Source organism: Thunnus albacares, chromosome 3 (genome assembly GCF_914725855.1).
Source record: "Thunnus albacares chromosome 3, fThuAlb1.1, whole genome shotgun sequence".
Classification (NCBI taxonomy): Eukaryota; Metazoa; Chordata; class Actinopteri; order Scombriformes; family Scombridae; genus Thunnus; species Thunnus albacares.
Genome location: NC_058108.1, coordinates 12,079,938 through 12,101,090, shown reverse-complemented (window position 1 = coordinate 12,101,090; position 21,153 = coordinate 12,079,938). Strand labels below are relative to the sequence as shown.

At 38.3% G+C, this 21,153-nt stretch overlaps 1 protein-coding gene across 1 annotated transcript; it reads left to right on the top strand.

Annotated features, from left to right (window-relative positions):
- The first annotated feature begins 1,371 nt into the window (after window positions 1–1,371).
- On the top strand, window positions 1,372–18,848 carry LOC122979187 (multidrug and toxin extrusion protein 1-like). Its single transcript, XM_044346442.1, has 16 exons — window positions 1,372–1,627; window positions 2,768–2,869; window positions 3,035–3,103; window positions 3,262–3,410; window positions 7,471–7,513; window positions 8,289–8,333; window positions 8,419–8,516; window positions 13,922–14,019; window positions 14,238–14,419; window positions 14,638–14,746; window positions 15,039–15,114; window positions 15,651–15,720; window positions 15,820–15,952; window positions 16,054–16,148; window positions 16,268–16,331; window positions 16,936–18,848. Exons 1-16 carry the CDS (start codon window positions 1,472–1,474, stop codon window positions 17,043–17,045), a joined length of 1,599 nt encoding a protein of 532 aa, XP_044202377.1. The 5' UTR covers window positions 1,372–1,471; the 3' UTR covers window positions 17,046–18,848.
- Window positions 18,849–21,153: the final 2,305 nt, after the last annotated feature.

Here is a 21,153-nt window from a genome sequence, read left to right as displayed (position 1 = left end):
ATTTTTTAAGTAGCTACTTCATACTGTTGGTGACAATTATAATTTATTAGCTAACCATATGTTTTGTATGTTAAAAGTTAATCTGAAAAGAACAAATGTAGTTGAGTAAAAGTAGGCTTCATTATGTGGAAGAATCTTTAGTTCCACCAATAGAGAATATTGTCTTTCATTTAAACATGACAATGACATTGTGTTAGACAGGTGACAAGGCGCATCCACACAGTAGTTTGGTTCCCGTCTAATCACAATGGACAGAACAGCAGAGGTGGTTCTAGGAATTTTTAACTGAGGTGGCCCAGGGGTGGCAAAGGGATGTCTAGAGGTGGCTGCAGTGTGTTGCTAATGTGCACAGTACACAGACTTTTTTATATGCATTAATATTCCTCTAATAATAGGCTAAAACATAAATTAATAGGCTACATGCATACACATAAGTGTTAATGGCCAGTCTCCTATTTTGCAGAACCTTTATAGTCAAGTAGGCTAACTTTAACAATGACTAATAGATAAGACCTTTTTCTGAGCTCATTTACAAAATCTAAGGCTTTTAAGTAGTCAAATGCTCTAAACAAACCACCAAACAAAAATGCATAATGCAAACCCTGGATTCTATCTTGCTCTAAATTAGCTCTAAATTAACTCAAAATGTCTAATCTAAATTATATAGTGTGCTTTACATCAAAGCATATACTAATATAATAAGACAATTATCCTGGATATTTTTGGATAAAGAATAAAAAACAGGTTCTGACCATGTTTCAGGCCGTTACAGTCATGGACTTTGTGCTGCAGAATTCTGAGAATCTGAGGAGACTAACATGAAGTGACTGGATAAGTAACATGCACCATTACAGAGTTAGTGTGAATCTGATTTTTGGACAAAGCAACAAGGTGTTTTACCATCTTCAGGTTCCTTTATTATAATAAATAATGCTCTGACCTGTAACTAAACCAAGTATTTGTGGTCTTGTGTTTTTAAAGATCTTTACTGGATTTCACAATTCCATTTACAAATGCCAACTCCTAAAACATTAGCTAGGCTACATGTTACATGACATGTGTCTTTGCTAACTAACTTTTTTGGCTTATACCATTTACTATCATCAATCATATCTCATCATTCGTCATTATCTGCTCCACTGACCACTGTCCTGCTTTCTTTTCTTTTTCTCTTTCTTTTTTCACTCCTCTCTATTTTGTCTAAGCTTAGTCAATGTAAACAGTAGTTATCCGGATGTTATTCTGGTCATAGAAAAGCCAATGAAATGGGGCCCCTTTGGGGGGGATTTCCTAAAAATTTGTTGTCACTTGAGACAGTGGCTCAGCCCTCGGTGGTGGCCAATCAAATTGTAGGGGTGGCACTGCCCACCTCTACTGACCACCCTTACAATCCCCCTCGCGTGCAGAAACACGTTTTTTCGCTTGGTCTCATTTTCTGTAAAACAAACTGTAAAGCTCCTCCGTTTCGGGTATGGACTGTCCTGCACCAACAGTAAAATACATCAGAGGAGTGAATGGACCTCTGACAAATGAAGCGGCTCCCTGTGATCACGGCTCCGGTGTAGGTTTCATCCTGCGGCTCTACCGGGATGAGATAGTGCAACTTGTCAAACTAGCGGCGCCAGTGGTAAGACTGGGTTTGAGCGCATTTCCTGCTTTACAGGCCTGGAAAGTAACGAACTACTCCTCTAAACTTCTAAAGAAGTCGTTTTTTCCCTCTACTTGTAGTTTTTTGAATAACTTACCAGTAATACCAGTATTTTTGAGTTAGCATTCTTTATTTCAAGTGCACGTCGCTACAAAGTAATAACAAAGTCACGTGATATAGCCATGGACATGGACAGACAACAGGAAGGTTGGCAGCTCTGTACTTCATGACTCCACACTGATCAATGACTGTCTGCTATCGCAGCTACTGTTAGGTACAACACAGACTGTGTGTAAAGACATTGTCTACCTGTTAGCAGGTATAAAATATGCATTTGGATGCAGAGCTTAAAAACAACATCTACAGCCTTTCATGGACCGTTATGCAGAGTATGTTGATAACTACTAAGCTACTTTACGTTCCTGTTACTATGCTTTAATTCAATCTGTCATAAACATCTCATAGAGGAACAATACGCAACCATTTTTTTTAACAAATTGATTGCCTGCTGTAAGTTATTATTAGGAGTTTGAGGCTAACTGTTACACAACTCATTTGTTTAGATACTGAACATAGTCAATGTCTAAAACATAATTTCTTTGTTAACTTGTGTTCTCCTACTTGTATATTAATTAATTAATTAATCTATTTATTTATTTACTTAATTTGATCCCCTTTAGCTGTTACCAGTGCAACAGCTACTGTTCCTGTGGCCCTTATAAAAAATAAATAATATAGGCTAATAATACTACTAATATAATTTCATATAATAATGTGAATCAAAAGTAAGTAAAAAATAATATTACATACACACATATATGCACAAACATAAATACATGTATTTACATATAAAACAGGTAACTAAGTAAAGTAAAAGAAGGTACAGTACTGGTTTGTAATGGTCAGCAGTAATGCAGCATACACACTGCACTCAAACGTCCATAATAATATAGAATAATAAGCTTCCCTACAAAGTAAATAAACCCTGTATCAGTTAGAATAGCTTTAGATCTAACTTTGACACATAAGGAAACTCTTAAACGTTTTTTAAAAAAAACATCTATCATTTCTCTGAACAAGAAAAAAAGGGAGAGTTTTGTGTTTGTTTTTGTCCTCCAGGTCATTTCCTACTTTATGGTGTTTCTGATCAGTATCATCAGCATGGTGTTCTGTGGTCACCTGGGAAAAACAGAGCTTGCAGCTGTATCGCTAGCAACTGCGGTGAGGAAACATGCTTGAATCTTTCAGCCACCTGTGTGCTGTTATGCCTTCTATAAGCTTGCCTTCAAATGTATCTATTTGGCAATGAATTGATCAGGTTTGTTCTGAAATTGTGTTCTTTTTGTCTACACAGATTGATTCTGATGTTCTTTTCCTCAATTGCAGGTGGTTAACATGGCTGCTATTTCCATTGGCACTGGTTTATCATCAACTTGTGATACCCTCATATCTCAGGTAGTGTCCTCAACAAAGGTTGTTCTTTCTCCCTAAAAACAACTCCATAATTAACTTTTGTGTCAAGTTTGCTTTCTTGACCCATTCATATGTTTACTTAGTAGTGTGATTTGTGTTTTCTAACTCTACTTCTTTATCTGTCTACCTGTTTCATGTAGACGTATGGGAGCGGTAACTTCAAGCGTGTGGGTGTGATTCTCCAGAGGGGGATTCTGATTCTGCTGCTGGCCTGTTTCCCCTGCTGGGCTATCCTCATCAACACTGAACCTCTCCTACTTGCTCTCAAACAGAGTCCAGAGGTTGCCAGGTCAGTCCCAGTGGTTAATTGTATGGAGTCTCTGTAAGACGCAGAGTAGTCAAGTCAATTTTATTTAATCAAATCAAAACAGAAGTTACCTCAGGACACTTTTCAGACAGAGCAAAGGGGTATTCCATCAATGCAGGTAATGAAAGCCGCGCTTACTTAAAAATGTCTGGCTTGAATTAATGTCAACTTTAACTTAAGGCTCAAGCAGTACCACTAACACAATTAGCTGTGTCTAGTCATTAACTCTAGCCGGGCTTGAATAAGCTTGCATTGTGCACATGCACGGAGTACATAGTTGATTATGTCGCAAAAAGAAGAGAAAACTGGAGCGTTCTCAAACAAACCCTGCTGATGGAAGTATATGGTAAATGGACTGTACTTGTATAGCAACTTTCTAGTCTTCCAACCACTCAAAATGTTTTTTTACATTACAAGTCACATTCACCCATTCACACACATTCATACGCTGATGGCACAGCCATGCGGAGCAATTTTGGATTCAGTATCTTGCCCAAGGACACTTCGACACTTCCCCTGACCGGCAGGATATGTCTGTTGGGGCAAAGTGAAAAGCAGCGCTTGTTCCTACATGTTGTTTTCAGGTCACTGACGGTGGCTGTATTATCAGTAGGCTAGATAATATCAGATGCATGTTTAAAATCATGGTGTTGGACACTTATGAGAACCAACTTACCAACTCATTATTACCAACTACATAATTATCTACTCTTTGACACATTCTCTCTTTCGTAGGATGTCATTGGATTTACAAGCGTCATCAAAAGTTAAAAATTAAGAAATTGCAGTCGGAGATGAAGAAACTGGAGAAGGATATAAATACATTAAAAACCACTTATAGTGATCATGTCTGTCCGGGTCAAATATCATTATAAGCAGATGATTATTATAACACAATTTGTGTGCACGTTTTTGAAGTAGCAGGGGTTCTGACTTTTGCCAATGACATGATGGCGGCAGAACAGGCAAAGAAAGTGGTAATACTTTCCTTATTCCCCCCCCCCCCCCCTTTATTGTCAAAAACTTATTACGTGTTTCATCGAGAGAAAATGACTTTTTTTTTTCCCGTCATGATTTCAATGGGCATGCAGCACCAGCCTCAGGTAGCCAGCCGGAAGCAGACAGTTACCATCGGTTACTGTGAGGCAATAATGGTGCAGCAGCTGCTTATCATGGGTGTAAAGTAAAAAAAAATAAACAGAATGACCTCAGTTTTATTTTTTTTCCATAGTTTGTTTGAAAGGACCCAAAATGAACACTGCAAGCGGATTACTTGATTACTGTAAGGAATTTAATTAAACATCATAAATTTTGTATAGGAATAATTCTGTCCCAAGCTTTTTGATCCATAAAAGCAGTTGATCACTGTAACCATGATCACTCTAAGTAATTTCCACTGTATAAATTTAAACACAGCAGAGGGTCATGGTTTGGACTTCATTTAATTTTCCTTTTGTTTTCACTGATGGAACAAAATGAGTGAGTGAGTGAATGAATAAATAAATAACTTCAAAACAATGTTGGCACACTTTTATTTCTTAAATTATGAATGCTTAGCTTTTAAATAAAAATGGTTCACTCCAAAATGAGGTGACCATGAATAAAATGGGGATTAACTGAAATAGGTATTTCTTTAAAGCTCCCTCTTGGTTCTTCCATTTCATGTTTCCGAACACAGACAAAAGTGATGCAAGTGTGAAAAGACACTTGGCGGAACCCTGTTTTGGGAGTCTGTTTCCACCCATCTGACATTCTTTGACACACAGATTCTTATACCGCTAGTTCTGCGGTATAAGTTGCCATGGTTACTGAGCTGGGAATCCTATAAACCACAGTAATGGAATGGAACTCTTACTTAAATTAGCGAGAATTATGAAAATGAGTCAGGCTTTTCCTTTATCCAGCTCGATGGAATGCCCCTCGGGCCTAGACCGTACTCTTTAATTTACAGAGACCCAACATTCCCTCATCTTCCCCAAACCTCGAGCAGAACAGGGCTCTAGGTGGGCGTCCATCTGCCTTGACCGGTTGGGTTTAGAGAGAAAGAGAGGAGAGAGAGAGAGAGAGAGAGAGAGAGAGACAGACAGAGAAGCACAGCAACAACGATAATAACAATAATAATAATATAAATATGACTAATGATAATGGTTGTAGCAATGGGCAAAAATGACTAATAATAATAGCAGCAGTGGTGGGCGTCAAGCTGGACCATGGGGTCAGCAGGCGGTCCACAGCCACAGTTCTACAGACACCTGAGATAAGTGAGACAAGAAAGCACAAAACTCTGGGGAAGAAGCCAAGTTAGTAACATGCATTAATGCGTACAGATGGAGGGGAGGAGAGAGGAGCTCAGTGCATCATGGGAAGTCCCCTGGCAGTCTGGACCTATAGCAGCATAACTAGGGGCTAGTCCAAGGCGAGCCTGGGCCAGCCCTAACTATAAGCTTTATCAAAAAGGAAAGTTTTTAGCCTACTCTTAAACAAGAGAAACTGGAAGATGGTTCCACAGGAGAGGAGCCTGGTAGCTGAAGGCTCTGCCTCCCATTCTACTTTTGGAGACTGTAGGAACCACAAGTAAGCCTGCATTCTGGGAGCACAGTGTTCTAGTGGGGTAACAGGGTATTATGAGCTCTTTAAGATATGATGGTGCCTGACCATCAAGGACTTTGTAGGTGATGAGAAGGATTTTAAATTCTATTCTAGATTTTACAGGAAGCCAGTGCAGAGAAGCTAAAATGGGAGAAATGTGATCTCTTTTTCTAGTTTTTGTCAGTACACATGCAGCTGTGTTGTGGACCAGCTGGAGAGTCTTTAGAGACTTGTTATAAGCCTGATTATAAGGAACTGAAATAATCCAGCCTAGAAGTAAGAAATGCATGGACTAGTTTTTCTGCATCTTTTTGAGACAGGACATGCCTGATTTTTTGCAGTGTTATATAGGTGAAAAAAGGCAGTCCTTGAAATTTGTTTTATGTGGGAGTTAAAGGACATACCCTGATCAAAGATAACTCCCAGATTCCTTATGGTGGTGCTGGAGGCCAGAGTAATGTCATCTAGAGTAGCTATATCATTAGATAATGTGTTTCTAAGGTGTTTAGGGCCAAGCACAATAGTAGACATGAGGGTGGAGTGTGTGATTGCATTGCCAACAGCCAAATCAGAAACAGCAATATCATGTTGCTCATAGACTGTATAAAAATAATGGACGTAGCCACCGTGACGTCACCCATTGATTTGTGGACTCCCATTTTGAAGCCTTGAGTTTGCATTTTGACCATCACCATCTTGGATTTTTGGAGCCAGAAGTGACCATATTTGGATGAGAGGGTGGAGCCGACCCTAACGCTAGCAACTAGCTGCTAGCTTGGTTAGCACGGTGCATTTACAGTCTATTGTTAACTGTGATAATGCTAATACTAGTGCTAATCTTCGCTAGTGAAAAACAGACTTAAAACCATTAAAACAAAATGTACTCACTGGAAAAAACTGGACATCTGACTCCTTAGAGGGTCTTTTAGTTCAACCGACAACTATGGCTATACTCTCTGAATCTGGGGTTATGATATGGTTACGTTACCTAACCTCATTCAAAGTGGCCACACCTTTCATTATGCATAACTTTAAGCCTTAATAAAATTCAAACGGTTGAGTTATATAAAAATTTACCCCTTGTACAGTTGTCATGAAAGGGGAAATTAGCTATAGAGACCAAAACCATTTTTTGTACCAGGCTGTGAACACATTTATTTCTGCTGTAAAGTTGGGCATTTTAACATGGGAGTCTACGGGGGTTCACTCGCTTTTGGAGCCAGCCTCAAGTGGCCATTCGAGAAACCGCAGTTTTTGGCACTTCCACATCGGCTTCACTTTTCAACCCCGGAGTTTGCCGCTTGGTTGCCCTTAGCTCTTGCACAACTTACTTGTGGTGATGTTAGCCTGCTGTGCAGTAACCTGGGCTTGTGCTGATTCTCTTGCTATTTGTTGATAGTTTCATATGTTTTTTATTCAATTCATACACATTGTCTGTTTTTCCACCATAAAGTCTCTCCCAGCTGTATGTGAAGATCTTCATGCCTGCTCTGCCGGTGAGTTTGAGGCATTCTGTTTTCCTTCAAGATCCCATGTATCAAGGTAGTGAGACATCTGTTCAGTTAGGGGTGGGCAATACTTATTCTGATACTGAGTCTTCTCCATACATGTTGTACAATTATATATAATATACTATCATAGAAATACATTTTCTGGAAATTTAAATGAGAAAGCATTCGCAGATGAAATAACAAAATGTCTGATTTTGGTTAATTGCCTGAAATAAAAATCCTACAAATTAAGTTATTTTAGGACACTGCTAAATCAGATTAAGTTAAATATTTCCATAACACAGTCTTGCTCACTGATTTCCAACACTGTCCGCAAGGGCCTAATACAACAACAACAATAATGATAATAATAATAATAATAATAATAATAATAATAATAATAATAATAATAATAATAATAATAATAATAATAATTAACTTCATTTATATAGCACTTTTTGAAACACAATTACAAAGTGCTTTACAATTTGAACAGACTAACTTTAAAACAGAACACATTTAAAATGCAAAAATAATAAATTAAACTAAAAGCCAGATAATCACATTATAAAAACACAAATAAAGTAAAATGAACTAAAATGCCAGAGAGAGAGAGAGAAAGAGAGAGAGAGAGAAGGATAGCTACCTCAGAAGACACTAGTCTTTATTCTCTGCATGGTTTGGTCATGTGGCCCAATCCTATGTTCAACAAATACAGATTTCAAATATGTCTTGTCATTTTTTTGTCCAAATTTAATGTGTGTCTCTCTTCCTCCTTCAGGCTGCTTTTATGTACCAGCTGCAAGGGAAGTATCTTCAAAATCAGGTGTGGTCTCTCAATGCAAGGCTACTGATGCATTGTTATTAAAATCAGTATTAAGACCGACATTAAATTGTTCTTTGGTTTACAGGGAATTTTGTGGCCCCAGTCTATAACTGGAGTGGTTGGAAATGTGCTCAACGTGATCATCAACTACATCTTCCTCTATCCTCTGGAGCTGGGTGTCGCGTGAGTTTTTACACCATCACAATTCATTGTTAGAGATTAGTATTCAAGAGTGTACTATAACACTCAATCTTTAGGTTTTTCACATAACATAAAAAAGTAAAATCTTTTTTTTTTTAATTATAATAACTGTAATAAATGTGAAAATGTATCATTTTAGTGATATTGGTTAGTTTTAGTGGTATTGGTGTTACACTATAGCATCAAGAGGTCTATATACCCCTAGAGGGAAATATCTGGACAGTTATTGGGTTGCCATGAAAGATGTTAGAGAAGCCCAAAGGATGAATCCTAATGATTTAGGTGAACCCCTGACTTTTGATCTGTTACACCACCAAAAGGTGAAAATTTCTGTCCAACATTTAAGGTCATGGACAGAACACCTAAAAAACAAATATTAATACTTTATTAATGAATTACCGCGTCATTAGGGCACCACCTCCTTTCTGGTGAGGATTTGTTAGTGCCAGGAAGGAGCACTAACACTTGTTCAATTTAATCAATAAATCAATCTCACAATCGTAAGTTCTTGTCCCAAACAGTGACCTCTGTTTACTGCAGCTCAGAGAAACAACCAAACACTTTTAGGACAAATGAAGACATTTATTAATAGCTAAACGTCTTGAGGATACATGATAAAGCATTGATAATATAATATATACAGATAATATACAGAAAATAATAAATAAAAGAAAGTAAAATAAATAAATAAATAAGGCCTGAGAATGATAAAAAAAAATTAATAAAGAAAATTATTCAGCAAGAGTGGCTCAAAGTGCGTGACTCAAGGCTTAACATGTTGTACCGGGAAATGCTAAGGAAAAAGCTAATTCAACTTCTCTAAATAAATTCTTTAATTTTAACGTTATTCGACATCAACCCTTGATCACAAAGCCATGTTATGCCTTACTGTTGAGGTGTGTCGTCGTGGTAGAGGCGTCATCTTGGCAGGTCCAGCGTTGTTAGTGCAGCATCACCAGCGATGTTGCAGTGAAAGAGCCCATATCAGCTGTGGGCTGTGGCGCATCTCAGTGGATGCAGGGGCGTTGAATGCCGGTAAAGAATCAAGCCGTTTCAGGCTGCTCTGAAAGAGTCTTCAAGCCGGCTTCACTTCTGGTTTTCAATACTGCTCTCAGAGAGCAGGTTCAGTTTCAAGCCTTCTTTTTCTTCTTCTTTTTCTTTTTCTTCTTCTTCTTCTTCTTCTTCTTCTTCTTCTTCTTCTTCTTCTTCTTCTTCTTCTTCTTCAGGAGCTTACGTTCAGGCTTTATTTGGCTTGTAGTAACTTGAGTTAAGTGTCAAATAAAGTTTAGTCTGACTACGCTCAAATCTTCAGCGGCGTCCACTTCAAAATAAAATACTGTACGTGTTTACCTCAAATTACTATACTATACTTAAATTACTATACACGGAAATACATGACTTAATTTTACTAATAAAACAAATCAAATTAACTTGTTGCGATAAAGATTAAATATGGATACATTTGATTGAAAAACAAATAAAAGAGATGTCTTAAGAGCTTTCTTGAGTTCTTGGAGGCCAGCTCAAAGAGGGATCTCTTTGAGGCTGTTTTTATGAGTTAGAATAAGATGGCAGGAGTTTTAGGGATGCTCTAAAGGGGTTTGCGCCAAATTATTGATGAATATTCAATTTCTTTGTTCTAGGGGCTTTTGGTGTGGCTGGTGGTCTGCAGCCTGTGTCACCTGAAGTAAAGGAATTTGGGAAAATCTAATTCTGAGTTTTTACATGCAAAAACTTACACTATAAGTCACTGTTGCCTATTATTTCACATTAAGCTGTAAACACATTCCTGTCATAATGTCCAAATATTCATGATATTTCTGATTAATAACGGTCCTGTCAGCTTGTATCATATTTGTAAAACCATTAAAGAAACAGTTAAGCAGTTTACACAATGCATGATAAGTCAGTTCTTCTAATAACAAACATTAACCTTCATATTAACACTTCACAAGTATACAGCCTTCATTAGTTCAACTTTCTCAAACTATTTACACATCTTAAACCATCTGCTGAAATAAAGTTTAATACTATAGTGAAAGGAAACATTGTGTGTGATTAGATTACTTTCAGAAACATATTTAAATATAAGTTGACATAACTTACTTCATAATATTAAAGCATTCAACGTGACTATTGTTTAACAATAAAAGAAACTTTAAACTCAAATCCTTCAAATATTATCTTTACATTCCTATTATTTTAGAAACTTCAATCTTTGAACCAAACTACTCGTCTAATTTAACTACTAAAATATGATTGTCATTGAGTTTAATAGATTACAAGATAAACACTTAAAATACAAATACATGGTGATCAAACATTCATCAACTCTTCACATAAAGGATCCTGTAGTATAAAGGTTAATACGATCTAAGTCTTATATCTCTTTAGTAGATAGTCATACACCTATGAAAGTTAGACTGTTCCTCTTGTGTTTACACGACAAATAACATGATATAAGTTGCATAATGATAAGACATTTAATTTACATGAATTTCAGGTTTGCCTCAGATTTGCAAAGGGGGCTTCACAAAGTCCTCAGGAATGTGGATTAGTTTATGGCTTTATTGATTAAGAGCCTGTCTTCCCTCTAAGGTGGGAGCTGTTTTACTCCGGTCCAAGTGGCCTTTAGGGTCATTTCATACTTTTAGTTTGTGTCGTAATTCAACTTATCAAAATGGTTTCTTAGGAGGCCTTTCTGAGTCTGTTGAGCATCACTGATCAACCCCCACTTAGAGGGTTACAAAGGTCAGTTCTGCAGGCCAAGGGTCTGCTCTTACAAACTTAGGAATCCAGGGAGTCTGTCTCTTATTTTCCTTAAGGATCAAAGATTAGTTAACAGAATTAAAGAACAAGCAGTTGTCCTCCTACACAATTCTGGTCAGCCTCAGCTCAATCTCACTGCTGTGCCAAATGTAAGCATATTAGGAGGAGGGAGGAGAGAGCTGCACACTCATAGCTTTAGTGCAGTTTTTTTATTCAGAAATACATATTAGCATAAATGTATATTAATAATACTTTACATGTGAGTTACAGCGTGCGGCTAGCTAGCCACAGCTCACTAGTATTGTATTTTCCTGAACACGTTGATGCACTAATATGCTTTGTTAACTCTTATTATTATTATCATTTCATTAAGGTACAGCTGTGGCCAAACTTTTTGAGAATGACACAAATATTAATTTTCACAAAGTCTGCTGCCTCAGTTTTTATGATGGCAATTTGCATATACTCCAGAATGATATGAAGAGTGATCAGATGAATTGCAATTAAATGCAAAGTCCCTCTTTGCCATGAAAATTAACTTAATCCCCAAAAAAACATTTCCACTGCATTTTAGCCCTGCCACAAAAGGACCAGCTGACATCATGTCAGTGATTCTCTCTTAAACACAGGTGAGTGTTGACGAGGACAAGGCTGGAGATCACTCTGTCATGCTCATTGAGTTAGAATAACAGACAGGAAGCTTTAAAAGGAGGGTGGTGCTGGAAATCATTGTTCTTCCTCTGTTAACCATGGTTACCTGCAAGGAAACACGTGCAGTCATCATTGTCTTGCACAAAAAGGGCTTCACAGGCAAGGATATTGCTGCTAGCAAGATTGCACCTAAATCAACCATTTATCAGATCATCAAGAACTTCAAGGAGAGAGGTTCAGTTGTTGTGAAGAAGGCTTCAGGGTGCCCAAGAAAGTCCAGCAAGCGCCAGGACCATCTCCTAAAGTTGATTCAGCTGCGGGATTGGGGCACCACCAGTGCAGAGCTTGCTCAGGAATGGCAGCAGGCAGGTGTGAGTTCATCTGCACGCACAATGAGGTGAAGACTTTTGGAGGATGGCCTGGTGTCAAGAATGGCAGCAAAGAAGCCACTTCTCTCCAGGAAAAACTTCAGGGACAGACTGATATTCTGCAAAAGGTACAGGGATTGGACTGCTGAGGACTGGGGTAAAGTCATTTTCTCTGATGAATCCCCTTTCCGATTGTTTGGGGCATCCGGATAAAAGCTTGTCCAGAGAAGAAAAGGTGAGCGCTACAATCAGTCCTATGTCATGCCAACAGTAAAGAATCCTGAGACCATTCATGTGTGGGGTTGCTTCTCAGCCAAGGGAGTGGGCTCACTTACAATTTTGCCCAACACAGCCATGAATAAAGAATGATACCAAAACATCCTCCGAGAGCAACTTCTTCCAACCATCCAAGAACAGTTTGTTGACGAACAATGCCTTTTCCAGCATGATGGAGCAACTTACCATAAGGCAAAAGTGATAACTAAGTGGCTCAAGGAACAAAACATCAAAATTTTGGGTCCATGGCCAGGAAACTCCCCAGATCTTAATCCCATTGAGAACTTGTGGTCAATCCTCAAGAGGCAGATGGACAATCAAAAATCCACAAATTCTGACAAACTCCAAGCACTGATTATGCAAGAATGGGTCGCCATCAGTCAGGATGTGGCTCAGAAGAAGAAGACAACAGGTCTTGAAAAAGAAGGGTCAACACTTTAAATATTGATTTTTTGTGCAAACTTAATGTAATTGTCAATAAAAGCCTTTGACACTTATGAAATGCTTGCAATTATACTTCAGTATACCATAGTAACATCTGACAAAAAGATCTAAAAACACTGAAGTAGCAAACTTTGTGAAAACCAATACTTGTGTCATTCTCAAAACTTTTGGCCACAGCTGTACTATTTATGACAGGATTATTGCATTAGATAACAAGCTATCATTATTGTCAATCCAGATAGTATAATACAAAATGTATATAAGGTGTACATAATCATTAACAGCAGTAAGCAGTAACTTTATTTACAGAGCACCTTTCAAGAGCAGAGAAGGCACAAAGTGCCTCATAGAGGAAAGAACATAAACATACATACAGACATAAAACACAATAAACAACAGAATAAATAGAAAATAGAAAAATCACACAAAGGCAAGTCTGAACAAGCTGCTTTTTAAAGGTGTCCACAGCATCCACAGATCTGAAATCCAATGGGAGAAAGTTCCAAAGTTTAGGAGCCACAACCTCAAAGTCTCCTTTAGTTTTAATCCTCATTTTAGGAACAACCAGCAAATCCTGATCAGATCATCACCCGCTGGTGATGTACAGTAGGGCTGCAGTAGATCTCTAATGTAGGCAGGTGCTTGACCATGCAGAGCTCTATAGGTGATAACAAGAACTTTGAATTGGATTCTGAATTTGATAGGGAGCTAGTAAAGAACAATCAGAATGATTGCTTGTCTTTGATTGATTGATTGATTGATTGTCTGATTTCTTTTTCTGTTAGCACAGTGTGGATTTTTGTCAGCAAATAACAGCTTTTTACTGTTTTTTTCTGCTCTTTTTCTAAAACCTGCTGGTTCATTGTGATCCTATTGAAGTGGATCTGCAGCAGCCAACGCTATCTCACAGTATTTGTTGGCTTTGTTTTTATACATTTACATCTACTGGAGGGGTCTGCACAAGACCACATGGGGAGGTCAGTTCTTTTCTCCATTTTGTGGAGATTTTGACCAAAACGTGTTTGATGTTTAAATGTTATTTTTTGCAGCAATTTTCATGTTCTGTCCAGTATTTGCATCTTGTTTCATCATTCACGTCTCTTACAACCTGTTAATAGATTATCTTTTATAAACATTCTGCTGTGTAATTGTTGATAAATTAACACTCTTCCAACTACAAACCTTTGACCCACAGGCTGGTCAATTGACTGTCTGCACGAGTGGGGTCCATTTCTCAGACTGGCCATTCCCAGTATGCTCATGACTTGTCTAACGTGGTGGATATTCGAAATAGGAGGATTCCTGGCCGGTGTGATAAGTGAGGTTGAGCTTGGTGCTCAGTCCATAGCATTCCAGCTGAGCACTATAGCTTTCATGGTAACTACTCTTCACTCTTTCCTACCTCGAAACTAGAGACAATGACTGTAATGTGATTGCTCTGAAGAAATGGTATTTTAGGAAAGCAGGTTTAACACCTTTTTTGGGATGTGTAGATGCCTTTCAAAGCAGTCAGTTTTAGTTGTTTTAAAGATAAATATCACTTTCGAATAATGTATTTCCACAATAATCACTTATATATACTTTAACATCCACAGTTCCCACAAGGATTCTCAGTTGCTGCCGGTGTACGAGTTGGGAATGCTCTTGGTGCAGGAAACACAGAGCAGGCCAAGCTATCCTGCAAGGTCCCCATTATCTGTGCATGTAAGAGCCCATGTGTACAGTACATGTTGCCTGCGTTATATTTACAGAGAGTCACAAAAGTAATGAGAACACATCTTCAGCTCAGGCCAAGTGGTAGTAATATATAAACATTTGTATTAAGAACACATTGATGCAGTCACATCAACACAAAAAAATCTTGATACATACAAACTAAGACTATTGTGTTCTTTTTTCCCCTGGCAATTTCAGTATGTACAATGTTCTGAAAATCTTGCATTGTTAAACTTTATTAACAACACATTCTATTTTTTGTTTCTGTGTTCCAACACAGTCATAGTCGCATGTCTTGTTGGAGGTGGTCTGAGCATCGCCAGGAATGTCATTGGATACATTTTCACCTCAGATCAGTGAGTAAAGTCTTTGACACAATAACCTTTTCTTTCTTGCACCAACACACATGAAAAACATTTGTGCGTATCCTTAGTTGCAATTCATAAGCTACAATATAGCAGGCTTAGTTTCATAATGTTTTTCAGATTGTTGTACATTAACTAAGGTGATCATTTTCATGCTGACTCATACTGAACTGTAATTGTTTAATGAACCTGTTACTTGATGTTTGACAGGTCTTTGAGTTCATTGTTGTTGATGCTGAATTCAACACTGTGAAGATAGCCAGACTCTTCTGAACAGATCTGTTTCATTTTTAATTATCTGACTGAATAAGTAAGTTGAGCACATTTTTTCAAATTTTAAGTAAAACAAAAAATCTAGAAAATGGGGTTTTAGCATAGTCTGTAAATTTTATTCATCAGTTGGCTTGAAGATTATTTCAGATGCAGTTATCAAACTAAAGAGCTCAAAAATCCTCTCCTGTCTTTTCATCTCACATTTCAGTAAGTGTCAGTATATACAGAGAATCTCTTCTTTGTCTCTTTTCTAGAGACATTATTCAGAGGGTTGCCGATGTCATGATTATATTCGTTTTCATGCATATTGGCGATGCCACTGCGGTGAGAAACAGTGCTCAATTAACATTTTGATGCATGTAATTCACAAAGCTTTTTAGACATTTTGACATATATAAAATGTGATTTGACCAAATATCACAGGGTGTGGCTGGAAGTGTTCTTAGAGGAGCAGGAAAACAATTGATTGGTGCTGTGTGTAACCTGGTGGGATTCTACTTCATTGGTTACCCCATTGGTGTGTCCCTGATGTTTGCAGCAAACATGGGCATTGTAGGTAAGACCAAAATATTAATATTCATACCATGTCCTATGCCTCCTGTTTGTCAATTAACATTCAGGAAAGCCATTTAAACTTTACTCTTGTCTCTGTACTAGGACTGTGGACGGGACTCACCATTTGTGTGTCAGTGCAGTCGACTTTTTTTATCGCATTTTTGTGCAAACTTGATTGGAAAAGGGCTACTGAAGAGGTGCGTTCTTACACTTCTTGAACAATAAAAATTTTATTCAGTCATTTTGTTACTTTGCCTTGGGATCTGTTTGAAGTGGTAACACTCTATCAGCAACTGTTCTCAATGTCTCTGATCAGGCTCTCGTGAGAGCAGGAGTCCAGATCACACAAGAACAAGAGACAGTTGAGTTGGAACACAAAGGTGGGTACAGGCACCACCCTCACTGTCTACTCTTTCTGTAATTACATGAATATATGCATAAATATACATACATACATACATACATACATACATACATACATACATACATACATACATACATACATACATACATACATACGGACGTACGTACATACATATATACACACACACACATACATATACATATGTATATATGTATATATATATGTATATGTATATATGTATGTGTGTGTGTGTGTGTGTGTGTGTGTGTGTGTGTGTGTATATATATACACACACACACACACACACATATACATATACATACACATATACATACTCTTTACTTGAAGAGTTTACCAACTTTTATGTAAACAGTGTCACGGCTCTTGTCAATCAGATGTAATTGTCTTTTTAATATACATGAACCCAAAAAATGAACTTAATTTAAGTTTCCTTCCTTCCTTGAGCAGTTGAGATCTTAGGGAAGTTAGATGGTAACTCTTTGCCATTTGAAAAAAGCATGAATTTGAATGAAAAATGAAACATACCTGCTTTGATTCTTGCTTTTGAGTTTTGTGTTAATACCAAACATTCCATCTCAAACTCTGCCTCAAACCTCTAGACTCGAATCAGACGCAGGCCTGGGTCACTACAACTGCATCCAGTTGTGTGAGTGCTGAGGAGGGTGGCACAGACCTGGAAGAGCATGGTCCAGGCCACAGTCCACTATAATTCACTACCACTACTGTAGGAGATGTCCTGTCAGTGCCGCAGCTGGTTTTACGGCGTGGCCTGGCGTTGTTGTTCATGGTCGTCATTCTCGTCACTGCAATCATAGCCAGCGACTTGCTGGTGAAGCTGTTAAAATAATAACAAAATTGCAAGTAAATAGTGGACTTGCAATTTTCTAATGCAGTTGCATTGTACAGTCTGTTCAGGCAAGTCCTATTTGCTTTAATATTCAATCACTATGTCTGAAGCACTAATAATAAGGTGCTGTATATCTTCATATATTGTGGCAAATTTGCCAGAGTTCATTAACACAGATATTGTACATGTAAAAAGATGCTTTAAGGGGTGACAATGTAAATTCAAAGATGTTTACATTTTTGGGTTATCATCTGTGACATTTTTTCATTTTGTACTTTGGGTGCTACTGTAAGTAAATATAAAGTGCATAGACTTTGGTTGTTTTCTCACCTCTTATCCATGAAGTCAAAGTGAAATGTGTGGAGTCCCACATGGGTCAAAATGATAGTTTTTGGTCCCAAAGAGGAATCACTGAAACTCACCTGAACTCTGAATAACAAAGTCTGCCTATCATTGCTGCAGTCGATAGCAAGAATTATGTCAGCCTGCGCTGATCAGCTGAGTGATTCCAGATTTATTCACACATGTGGTTAAACTGCCTTTAGCTCCTATGCTTCACACATCTGGAACAAACTTTCAGATGATCTGAGACACCTTCCTGGTTATATAAATCAAACTAAAAAAATATCCATTGGTTGTTGCTTTTAATTAGACTTGAGGGTGTTTTTGGATCTGCACAAAAATCTTTCACATCTCTTTATTTTTGTATTGTCAGCCATTTTCATTTCCTGTCATTTATTCTGTTTAGTATTAATGTTTTTGAATTATCCTGTATATGACGTGTTATACAAATAAAGTTCCCTTGCTTTGCAAAATAAACATAACTACTGTATCACTGCAGAAGACTACTCTTGTTGTGTTCCAAAGAAAACTTATTGGAGAAAGATAACAAAGATACTGTCAGTTAGCTAATGTGTGATTATACTGCTCATCATGCCTTGCCAATATCTTGGCATGGATGAAAGAAACTTAACCCTTCTAAAACCAAGCTCCTTGTCATCCCAGCCTTTCCCGACCTTACAAAAACAGATCAGTATCCAGCTCGCATCAACCCAGCTCATGCCCACAAAGTCTGCCTGAATCTTGGGTTTCATGACCAACTAACCTTTAAGGTTCATGTGGCCTCAATTGCTCAGTAAGGTAGATTTGCCCTGTACAACATCAGGATGCCTCCCTGCATGCATGTTCAAACCTCTGCAGATGATCCAGAACGTGGTGTCACAGCTGGTCTTCAACCAGCCCAAAACAGCACATCACCCCACGGTTCATATCGCTCCCCTGGTTCCCAGTTTCATCAAATTCAAAACCTTGACACTTGCTTACAAAACAGCAACTATAACAGCTCCCACCTACCTGATGGTGGCCGACCGAGTTACCAAATTTCATCTGATCCGCAGAGTTCCTCTCAATCTTTAAGAAAGGACTAAAGACTCGGCTCTTTCGCCAACACCTCTGCACTTGATGGACTGAAAAAAGAAAATCTGCTTCTATGTGTTGCCTCTGTGCACTGCCTGCTGGCACCTGCATCCTATCGGACTCAAACTTAACTTTATGGCACTTAATCGCTTTGTTCTCTCCTGACTAGATCCCTGCTTGTGTTGTATCAACTCTCAGATGTATGTCACTTTTGATAAAAGTGTTTGCTAATTGAAATTGTAAGTTGTACTGTGCTTTTAAGTGTAAATGTGTTAGAATGAGCAATGAATTCCAGTCGGGACACCCTGAACTACAGTCCTCCCTGGCAAAATACTTTAGCATAGTAGCCAGGTGTTTGATAAAGAAGGCTAAGTAAAGTGGGGCTAATTGTGAAAAGTCTGTTTCACAGACCAGAGACACCAAATGCAGATTCCCTCAATACACATTAAAGAAAAAAAGAGATGTAAAGAGAACATTGCAATGTCTGCAGGTAAAACAGAAGCACATAATGAACATATAACATGAAGAATTAAATATTAAAGCAAATACTGAGAAAACAGGGCCAAGAACCAAACTACTATTAACCACCAGTGAGCTCAGAGTTTGACTATGTAGAGATGACCTCTACTACTGAATTCTTGGCTCAGTTTGTTTCAGCTACTTAACGTCATCTTAGGTTCAACTGCAGTGTGAGTGTGAAGTTTTTCTCTCTATCATGACAGTTGAAAATTAACTTACACTTGTAAGATGCAACACACCTACTCTGAAGTGTGACATAGGAAGGACTGTAGACAGGTTATGTATTATAATTTGCAAAACAGTGGCAAAAGTGGCAAAACAGTTTCCATGTGGTGGAAATGTTTAAACTTTGATCAGATTGCTTTCTGTCTTTTTTACTTTCAATAAAAGGATTTTTGGATGTTGCATTTTCTTACATGTTGTTTACATGACATTTAAAGTGACAACAAGTAGTGAAAATGATTCTGGCAATGAGGCTACAGCCATTATTGGCTTTAGTTTAATCATGTAGCCTAAACCAAAATTATTTTCCAATACATGTTGGAGCATGAATGATGACTGAAATACTGTGCAAATAATTTACATCACATTTAAATTAGCCACTTTCTGCAGCATGAGTCATGAGTCAGTTTTTTAACATGTATTGCAGTTATGTTAAAACTACAACAGTAACTTTAGAGGAGAAGATGTTTCTGGCAGATTGAAGGCACAGAGAGGAGGCATAGATCTGGGGAGACTACAAAAAAAATCTGCTGCATTGAAGGTTCCTAAGAGCACAGTGGCCTCCATAATTCTGAAATGGAAGAAGTTTGGAACAACAGGACTCTTCCTAAAGCTGGCTGCCCAGCCAAACTGAGCAATCAGGGGAGAAGGGCCTTGGTAAGAGAGGTGACCAAGAACCTGAGGGTCACTCTGGCTTCTGCCTGAGCTCCAGAAATCCTGTGTGGAGGTGGGAGAAACCTCCAGACGGACAACCATCACTGCAACGCTGATCTGAGCTTTATGGCAGAGTGGCCAGACATAAGCCTCTCCTCAGTGAAAGACATAAAAGTCTGCTTGGAGTTTGCAAAAAAAAGCACCTAAAAGACTCTCTGACTGTGAAAAACAAGATTATCTGGTCTGATGAAACCAAGACTGAACTATTTGGCCTCAGTTCTAAGCATCATGTCTGGAGGGAACCGGGCTGCACTCATCACCTGCCCAATACCATCACTTAATCCCAACAGTGAAGCCTGGTGGTGGCAGCCTCATGCTGTGGGGGTGTTTTTCAGCGGCAGGGACTGGGAGACTGGTTAGGGTTGAGGGAAAACTGAACAGAGCAAAGTACAGTGATATCCTTAATGAAAACCTGGTCCAGAGTGCTCAGGACCTCAGACTGGGCTGAAGGTTCACCATCCAACAGGACAATGACCCTAAGCACACAGCCAAGACAATGCAGAAGTGGCTTAGAGACAACTCTGTAAATGTCCTTGACCAGCCCAGCCAGAGCCCTGACTTTAAACCAATTGAACATCTCTGGAGAGACCTGAAAATGGCTGTCCACCAACAATCCCCATCCAACCTCACAGAGCTTGAGAGGATCTGCAGAGAAGAATGCCAGAAAATGCCCAAATCCAAGTGTGCAAAACTTGTTGCATCATACCCAAGAAGATTTGAGGCTGCCAAAGGTGCTTTAATTAAGTAGTGAGCAAAGTGTCTGGGTACTTATGTCAATGTGATATTTCAGTTTTTCCTTTTTTAAATAAATTTTCAAAAAGTTCTAAAATCCCGGGGGGATTTTAGCATAAAGCTGCAACATAACAAAATGTGAAAAATGTAAAGTTCTGAATATTTTGTGAATGCACTGTAAGTATGACCAGGCTAGTTTGGAAGAGTTTCATGGTGAGCTTTAAACTTATTTAAACCTGATTAATGTCCTGAAAATGAACCTGGCTTTAGTGATATTCTTGATGAAACACCCCTTAGTAGTTTTACTAACGGTACATGTGCACACAGAGTATGGAGCTACAATGTCGTTATTATACACTATACATGT